Genomic DNA, 9,126 nt, shown 5'->3' on the forward strand with positions numbered 1-9,126 from the left:
GTATGTAACTTGGCTTTAGAAAAGGCGGTTGACACCCTAAATCTCCCAGAAGCTTCGCTGAAGTGAAACTGTTTTGAGTGAAGTTAGGAACTTGAGTGGAAGGGAAGTAATCCTGCTGTGTGAATGAGTGCTGCATTCTGGTATTACTCATAGTTTCATGCCTGCTTGTGAAGGACACTTTCAAGGTGAAGTAACTACTTAGAAGGAAGAGGATGACTTTTGTTAATTGTCTAACTTTTTTTGCTTGCCTTTTCCCTGCAGAAATTCAGTGAAGGAAGAGGTGAGGACTTCGTAGATCCTTTCAGACCTTGTAACTCTGGATTAGGCAGCGTGGAACTGATTGCTCCTGTCAAAAAGTGGCCCTCTTCTCTAAAGAGCACATCTGTGGCCAATTGCAGTGTCTAGCACCTAAGGCTGTGATTGTAGTATTTGAGATTCAAGATTCATAGTGCCAATAATGCTGAAAAGCTATGCTTTGTTTTACTGGGGCATGGGATCGTACTGTTACCCGACTCCTAGTGCCCACTAAGAGCGGGATGCTCTTTGAATTTGAAGCATATCTGGTCAGTTATTATTGTTGTTAGAAGGTAATACATGTTACCATGTTTACTTTTTCCTCCTCTTCCTTCTTCACATCCCCTCTTCTGATTAGAAAAGCTAGTGAAGCAGAAACATCAAATACCCGTGACATGAGCCATGACTCATAGCTATCAGTAAGTGAAGGGATTGCATGTTTTGCAGTTAAGTGGGAGAGCTAATACTGTGATTTATTAATTGCAGTAGGTGGCAAGGAAAATATTGATACTTATAATAAACAAGCAGAGAATTGCTTGCTACTGTAGATAGCCAGACAGAGGTGGGTGCTTCCCATCTGAGAATGTGATTAACGGTTTTCTGTGTCTCTTACATGTACCTGTACATAGAGAAAGGGTTTGGTGGCTCTAACAAAATGAAGAAATGAAGGGGAATTTTTAATTAAATTATACTCTAAAAATCTTATCCTCTTAAATACCTTCCACTTGAAAGGAACATTCTGCCTGGCTAAGGAAGCAGCCCCTTTTGTGTCTCTTGCTCTGACCGTATGGGTCAGATCTTGTTAAAGCTGCATTATCCATTTTCAGACCAGCCTTCTTCCTTTTGTTCTTTTCATGTTTTTCCCTCTCTCTTCCTCAGTTTCACATTGTGTTTTTTAAAATGTGATAGATATCTACTGGCTTTAAAGATCAGAAGCAGCTTTTAGGAATCCATGGCACCTACTCTTGTGGTATTAAATTGCTTAGTCAGTAGAAGCTCTGAGAAATAAGGATTAAGGAAAGAGGAAACAATTTTTCCACTTCCCTCCAAATGCGAGAAACCCCCTTAACCAGTCATTTTCCAGCTGTTGCTGTTGTAAATCTCCAGTTTGACTTTACTCCAAGTAGGGGGCAAATTAAATCATTTTAATGTGTTCTCGAAAATTCCACGTCATCCTGAGCTGGTGCGTTTTTGTAGCATATTGAGCTCATTGCAAACTCAAAGTGTTTTTTTTCCTACTGACAGTCCCCCAGGTATAGCTTCTAGATTGTCATCTTTCAGTGGAAAACTCGACTTGTTACAGAATGTAAAGACAACCCACTCCAAACCATGCAGTTGTGTTGTGAGGCATGTGAATTTCTCGGGTGCTCCGACTGTCCAGAAGGTTTTGTGATATCTCACTACAGCCTCGTCCCGACACTTGTTCCTTCTCCTTCTGCACGTAGAAAGCTGTTAGCGCAGCTAGAGCCGAACAGCTGTCATGTATGGCTATTATGCCTCGGTATAGTGTAGCTGGTATCATGTCATTTTTCATTTTGTTATTTTAAATAACAAAGAGTAGTCTGTAAATGGTTTTTAAGTAACTCTAGTCTGTTTACTGTGTTTTCTCCCTAACTTGTGTGCTTAGTTGAGCCGTGTAGAGTTTTCGTTTGTTTTAATGTTGTTTCCTGTGTGTCAGTCCGTCATAACTTTCTTTTCTCTTTCTGTCTCTCTCTTTCTCTCTCTCATTGAGAGGCATTGAATTACGTTTTCAGTAGTAAGGCTTCTTGCCGATATGAAGGGAACTTTTCAGAAAGAGACCTGCTCTGGGTCATTTAATTTTGAATACAGTTTTCAATCGTTCAAGTTTTGGATGGTTTATATCTAATGTGTGTTTCATTTTTTTGGAAAGCTATATTTTGTATTTAGGAAATGGTATACTATTTTGCTATTTGTACTGAGTGAGTACATTGGCATAAATATAAAAATTTATATATATACATATATATAAAATATTCTTTTTGCCACACATTTTTGTGGTAAATTTGTGAGTTTGTCTGATGTTCTACCACAACGTGGCGTCTGATAACAGTGGGGGTGGGGTGGGGTTTGTTATGTCTTTATTGAGTATTTAAGTACTTTTTGCAACATAAATAACTTGTTCATCTCTCGCCATTCCATCAGGCAATTTATTGTTCCAACTGGCTATGAGAAGCTTCACTGTGTGTTTTGGTGTGTCTGTCACTCAGCAATACAATCTAGTAAGGAAACCTGTAGGCATTTAGGCGTATATGAAATAATGAGGTTTCATTCAGAATGAGCCATTCAGCTTTTATCCACTATCATTGTCTATTTAATATTTTATTATTAGTGCCTCTATGTTTTAACTTTTAATTTATGATTACGCTAAAATGTTTAAAACTTTAATCATGAGAAAAAGAATTCCCTGCTTCTTACTGTCCAGAGCTGCTTTATAACCCCAAACCAACTTTTTCTTCCTGTGATTTTTATTTTTTTCCTCCTAAGAGAAAATATTAACAAAATCCCGTTATGGTTCACGATACGAAAACGGCAATCTTGCAGAATTGACTAAGTGCTGTATGAGGATGCGTAGAAGACGCTAATTGTGGACCGAAACAACTTCCAGAGGGTTGGGGAAGTCAGTAGCCAGTTTCTCAAAAACGAACTGGTGGCTTTCGCAGGATTGCAGTCCCAGGACAAACTGTCGGGTGTCATCTGGGGCCTTCATACACAGAAGTAATAGGAATGATAAATTCACTCGTGTGCTGCTTTAGTTTGTTCTGTTGTTCTGAAGGGGTGTGTCCTTATGTTGAAGTGCTGTTGGTCAGCGCCAAGTCACCAGGGACCAATTCTTCATTTAATAAGATGGGTGTCCAAAAGAGAACTTCATACCAAGACTGCTACAGCTCCAGGGGAAGGGTATGTTGGAATTGCGTGCGTATTTTAGGCTGCTTATTAAAAAAAAAAAAAGAAAAAAAAAGAAAAAAAAAATGAAAAAAATAAAAAAAGGGCTGTGCTATCATATTTTTCACTTCTGGATAACATTTATTTTCTTGTGTTTAAATTTATCTTGTTCCATTTTAGGTCAATGTTTAAATGTACAACACTTTGAACATGTGATTTGGTTACAAAAAGTATTTGTCTTATGAATGAAAAGATTGCTCAGTGGTTGATTAGTGCTGGAACTGCTGCTTGCAAACAGCTGTGAGGAGGGATAAAGAGAGAGGTTTGATAAGCCAATGAAGAACTTAAGGACAGCTTGCAGGATTTCATGGCAGAAAGACACGAGAACAGCGTAAGCCACATCTGTATTTTATCAGTCCTGAACATTTACTTTTGTGATTAACCAGTTGATATTGATAATTGGAGCTTATTCTGCGTTTTTAATCCCTTTGTTTACTCCCCTGCATGCTCACACTGGTGTGCCTGTGAGGCTGCGAGCAGATGGAGTGCTTGCCTGCAGAGCTGAGAGGTAGCGGTTATCAAGTCTAACCCATTCTTGTCGAGACAGTGAGGAGAGACTGAGACTTTTGGTCTCTAAATTTTAATTTCCAGACATAATTACAAAGGAGAACCTGCTGTCATACCCACAAAGCAGCAGTTAAGTATAAAAGATACTGCGAGATGGAAAATGAAGAGCTAGAGCTGCAGAGCTCGGATGGGTTTTCTGGGTGTTGTCTTCTCTGCTGCTTGAGCTCCCTCTTAAGAGTCGATCTCTGACCCTCCACGTTAACCGTGGGCTCTCCAGCTGCGTGTGCCTCTAAAGCACCAACGAGCCGCTCTGCACAGCGTCTGCGGCACGCGGCGGTTTGTGGAACGGTGATTTCTTGGCACAGATTAAAATCCGTGGAGACCTGTCTGCTAACCACCAGCTGTGACTTCTCATCTGCTTGTGCGTTGTTAAGAATAATAAAAAATATTCATATGAAGTAGCGAAGTATTCAGTGAAGCAGTCACTGCACCGAGCCTGTCTGAATTTAAGCATTTGGACTGTGCGCTCAGCCACGTGTTCTGAAACTTTGGGTAGACCTGTGCGGTGCCAGGAGCTGGACCCGATGACCCTTGTGGGTCCCTTCCAACTCGGGACATTCTGTGATTCTGTGAGTAACGTAAGACACAAAATTCTTAGCTAAATGTCTCCCCTGTCAGGAAGGCACTGGTGCTTTGTTGCTTAATTAGCAAGCCCACATTTTGATATTAATTGCCTCTTCTGCTAATTCTTTCAGCACTTAAGCCAAATGCTTTGCTTTTTAACATAAAAATAGTTGAAACAATTTCAGCCTTACAGTTTCAAAGTAGATATTTAATCATCGACCGTTCTACTTATCTTTTAATTGTTGGCAGGGTGATTACTTTCAGTTTAGTTTTACGATAGAATAAAACATCAACAGTTAAACATTTGTAAATTTGGCTTTTTTTAGAACTGGAAACACTAAGGGCCTGGGCAGCTGCGGTAACGGGCATTCCCCTCATGTAGGTAAGGGGATCAACATCCCCATACCTAAAGTATTGGGAGTTTTGCTTTAGGATCTAGTTTTTGAGAAGAAGACTCGCCTGAGCAGATTTTCCACTCCTGTTATCTCTGCCGAGTCTTCAGAAAGAATACCAAACGAGCGAGAAGCTTGCATTCATCAAAACGTAGCTTAAATCAAAAGGTTGTTGGGCTGGGGCTGCGCTGGCTGCTGCCTGTGTGCCTGCAGACATGCACACGCACCTTGACAAAGAGCTGGTGGGGGCTTTTACTGACAACGTTGGAACGTTGCCTCCGTGACAACAGTCGGGTTACCTTTTCAGAGTAATGCCAGGAGAGGAATCAAGGATTGTGGGCGTTTATCTGAGCGCTAGGAAGGAGCGAGGAGAAGGAATTGCTTTGCTTGCTCTGAAACTGGTCGGAAGTGAGAAGAGAACTTGATGGCTGCTGACTGTGAGTGATGCCAGTAGAAGGCAGCAGTCGCCTGGGGGTACGCCCGGGGGCCTCCAGCCGTCTGGGCGCTTGCAGGCTGTGTCCAGCACAGAGGATCCCTGTTAGAAATGTGATAAACCTGAGCATGGGGCTGTGAGGAGAGGCTTTTCCTCTCATCTGTAGAGGTGTGTAAATACGCGACGCCTGTATATTCTAGGATTGTACATATGTATATAGGGGAATCATATCTATTATAAATAGTGGTAGACGTATGCATAGAATATTATTAATATTGACATTTTTATAAACCTGAAATAACGTTAATTTTCCTTTGTATGAGTTCATCTACCGAGGTTTTTGTAGGAGCTCATTAATAGTTGTCTAAGCGCCTTCAAGTACTGGACGTGTGTTGCTTCAGAAACTTGCCCTGCTTTTGAACTTCACTGATGTCCGTGGGGTTGAAGTGACTGTTTAAAACAGCTGTACACTTTTGTATTTTTATATATTTTTATTAATAGTTGCAAACCTGATGTAACCGAACAGGAGAACGGACAGCTTTGCTTAGGGGTCTGCCCACGGGATGGGCTCAGCAGCAGCGCTCGCTTTGTGTCCATGTGCTCCTCTGCCAGCTTTCCCCAAGTGACCTGGCAGACGGGGGTGTTGAGGGCAGTTCCCTGTCCGAGTCCTGGCAGCCCGTACAGACGCGGAGCAGTGGTGTTTGTGGTGCCCAACAGGAGCTGAACCGACACGAGCAGTTCTTTCCCGCTGCGGGCTAGTCATCGTTCTTGCGTAGCAAAGGATGCCGGCTGCTGCTCAGCTGGGTTGCATTTGAATCGGGATGATGCAACGTAATCTGTAGGTCATTCCTCTTCTGTTCTGGTTCGTGCATGCAAGGGGAAGCATCTTGCATTTTGGTTTTGCTTTGTACTGGCGTAGCTGATGGCTAAAGCACTCTCTCCTTGAAACCGTGTGGAAGCTCCCTCCCTGGTTCCTAGCTGGGAGGAACGCTGCCCCAGCTTGAGTTCCTACAGCTTGTGTGAGCAATGAAACTGCGGAAATCCAGAATGTAAAATCAAGAGCATGCATTGTCCACCATGCTGCTTCTTGCTGAACCAGGTGGATTCCACAGCAACTTGGTGTTAGGTTGATCGATAGACGCCGTTGTCTCGTTACAGGCACTTTCAAAGCATCTCTGCCAAACCAAAGGCAAATGTATTCTTTTTTAGCCTGATCTCCACGGCTTCTGGAGGTGAACTCTCTAGTTCTTGCTATTGCAGTTTATGAAATTGCTTCTGACGTTCACGTGTACTGGGATGAGGGTGAGGAATGGGAGGATTTCCCTGCTTGCCATGGGATTCTCACCGAAATTCTCCTTGCAGGTGCTCAGTTCAGACTCCAAAATTCCCACCCCCATCCACAGCCCGCTGTAAAATGCTCTGATCACATGCATTTGTTTGTATTCAGATCAGCAAAGGGTCCTACGTTCAGATAATGTAATTTTTTAAAACTTCTTTTTAGTCCCTGGAGCTGCCCCTTGCTAAGTTGGGTGGAGGCCCTGCCTCAGCACCCCCTGCCCAGACAGGTCCCGTGCAGGAGCGCGCGGCGGCTCCGCAGGCCGGGAGAGCAGAGCGCAGCTCCCTGTACAAGAGAGAGGCACTGTGAGGGGTGGGGGAACTGGGAACCAGTTCCAGCATCCCGCTTAAGAGACCGCAGATTCCCGAAGCTTTTTAATTCCAAACACTTTGAAATCAGGCCGTCTCAAATTTTTACATACACGCTTGTTGATAATGAGTAAGCTCCAAACAAGTGGAGAGCTTTCTACCTCTGTTAATGCCTGCGTCTTTCTCGAGTGGCTGCCCTGCCTTTCTGCCATGTTTTTCTGGAGGGCACTGATCAACTGCTGAGCTGCCTTTTCCATTGTCCTGCAATGTGAAAGTAGCCCCAGATATTCCTTCGTGCATTTCTGTGTATATGGCTTTCGTAGATGGGATTTCAAAGCACTGATACCCAGTGTTTTCAGTTTGTTCTCTGAGGGGATATTTCATTTGCATCTATGTTTTTAGCTATCCTGTGATAACTTGTTAAATATTAAAAAAAATATTTTGCTTCTATTGGGACATTTGTATACTCGCAACTATATTTCTGTAAACAGCTGCAGTCAAGAATAAAACGATGAAAGTTTTCATTTTGCAGTGTAAATCTTGTTGTGTTTTCTTGGTTTGTTTAGGTTTTTTCCCAAGGGCATCTTCCCTCTGCCAAGAGAAAGTGGCCACTGAGCGTGGAACAAATCCCTGTGGTTACGCTGTGGCTGCCAGCTCAGGAAGCGCTGGGAGGACAGGAGCACGTGCGGGTTTGGGGCTTGGTGCATCCCACCCGAGCTGTTGTGTAAGGAGAGGCACCGTGCCATGCGTACTGCGGGGGGAGAAAAAAACAACGCAACAGTTTGATTCTTCTTGACGTTGTTGCCTTAAGTCCAAAGTCACCTGCGTGGCTCACTACCCACGCCCCAGCTTTGTAACTTCAAAGCATTCGAGGTTATTTTCGTGGCCGGCCGGAGGTGGGAGCCCCTCTGAGGGGGGGCTCAGCCCTCCCACGGCTCCGGCCGGGGCTCTCCAGAGGCGGCTGGGGACGCTGCCTCTGGCAGAAGAGTTTGTGCCCAGGCCTCAGTTCTGTGTCTCGGCACAATCCCCCTGCAGCTGCATCCTTGCTGTGGTCCCGCGGACGTGCCTGAGGTGACCTGGGGAGGCCGAGGCCCAGCTGCGTGCCCCCGGTGCCTCCCTGCGGGGTTGGCGGCGGCTTCACCCTGCGCACATTCAGCTCAGCTCGTCTGCCTGAGCCCAGGGGCCGGCTGGGCTGCTGGCAGCAATGCCAAATCCTAGAAAACCCGCCTTGTAGCTTTGCTGGATGAAAATAATAGAAATATAATGAATTAATTACAGAGAAAATATGCCTCAGTAAATGCGGTTTTGTTCTATGGGACAAGCTTGATAAAGATGCTCTGGGAAAGGCAGTGCCAGGTTTCTGTTAGTTCCTTCTCAGTATTTTCATCAGCGATGAGCAAAGCTGGAGAAGTGACATGTGGCAGAAGTCTGGGCTTGTGCAGAGAGCAGTCTGGGCACGCAGCGCCGTCTAGAAAAGTCGTTCGAGGGCAAGCAGGCGTTGAGGTGGAGCAAGGAGCGCGTGCGCCCCAAGAGCACCAGCACCTAAAACCCAACCGGAGATGTCTTGTTTGCCTTCTTGCTTGGTAAAACGGGCTTTCTGCACTTACTGGACAGAAACGTTACAAAAGGGGTAGGAAAAAACATGGAACTTACCCCGAGAGCTGGACAGAATGCATTTTTGTGACAAACACGCTCAAGCAGCTCGCTCTGAGCACGACCCGGCTGTGCCGCAGCACGCCAGCCCTGTGCAGGAGGGAATCACAAGCCTGGCTCGTGCACGTTGACGTGGAAGGAAGGGATGTGCTTTGGTGATCTCTGTGGTTTGCTCTTTGGATTATTATTTTGTAATGGTGCAGCCAAGTCTTCAGCTTCTGCCCTGGACCTGCTGCCGTACTTGGCTGGCTCTGTCCCTGGCTGGGACCTGCGGGACCTGCACCCTCCCGGCTCCCCCAGCCCAGCTCTGGAGTTGCCCCCCTGTATGGGGTGCGTGAGGTGCCAGCACCTCCTTCCCTGGGAAGGACAGGAATGGGAAGTCAGGCCTGCTTTTGGTCTCCAATTCCTCGATGGCCCTGGACGGGGCCGTGCCGTGCTTTGTCCGCAGCTGGGCTGCGTGGCGCTTCCGTGGGGCCCACGGTCTGGGGAATTCTGCCCAGGTCTGGGGTAAGCACAGGGCAGCCCTGGCTCGACTGGGGTAGCCTGGGGAAGGGGCTGAGGCGCAGCACCAACACCACCGCTGCTTTCCAGACTGCAGTTTATTGGTTGTGTTCA

At 45.5% G+C, this 9,126-nt stretch overlaps 1 protein-coding gene across 5 annotated transcripts in view; it reads left to right on the forward strand.

Moving 5' to 3' along the window:
• The window catches only part of NFAT5 (nuclear factor of activated T cells 5), a 40,457-nt gene extending 33,061 nt beyond the window's left edge, over positions 1 to 7,396 (forward strand). For all 5 annotated transcript variants that reach the window (XM_035337134.1, XM_035337133.1, XM_035337129.1 and 2 more), the window contains one exon: positions 262 to 7,396. Coding sequence is in view for 1 of the 5 variants with exons in the window: in XM_035337131.1 (XP_035193022.1) it covers position 262 (1 nt within the window). In the remaining 4 variants the exon portion in view is untranslated. The remainder of the gene's footprint in view (positions 1 to 261) is intronic.
• The last annotated feature ends 1,730 nt before the right edge of the window (positions 7,397 to 9,126 follow it).

Source organism: Oxyura jamaicensis, chromosome 11 (genome assembly GCF_011077185.1).
Source record: "Oxyura jamaicensis isolate SHBP4307 breed ruddy duck chromosome 11, BPBGC_Ojam_1.0, whole genome shotgun sequence".
NCBI classification, from domain to species: Eukaryota; Metazoa; Chordata; class Aves; order Anseriformes; family Anatidae; genus Oxyura; species Oxyura jamaicensis.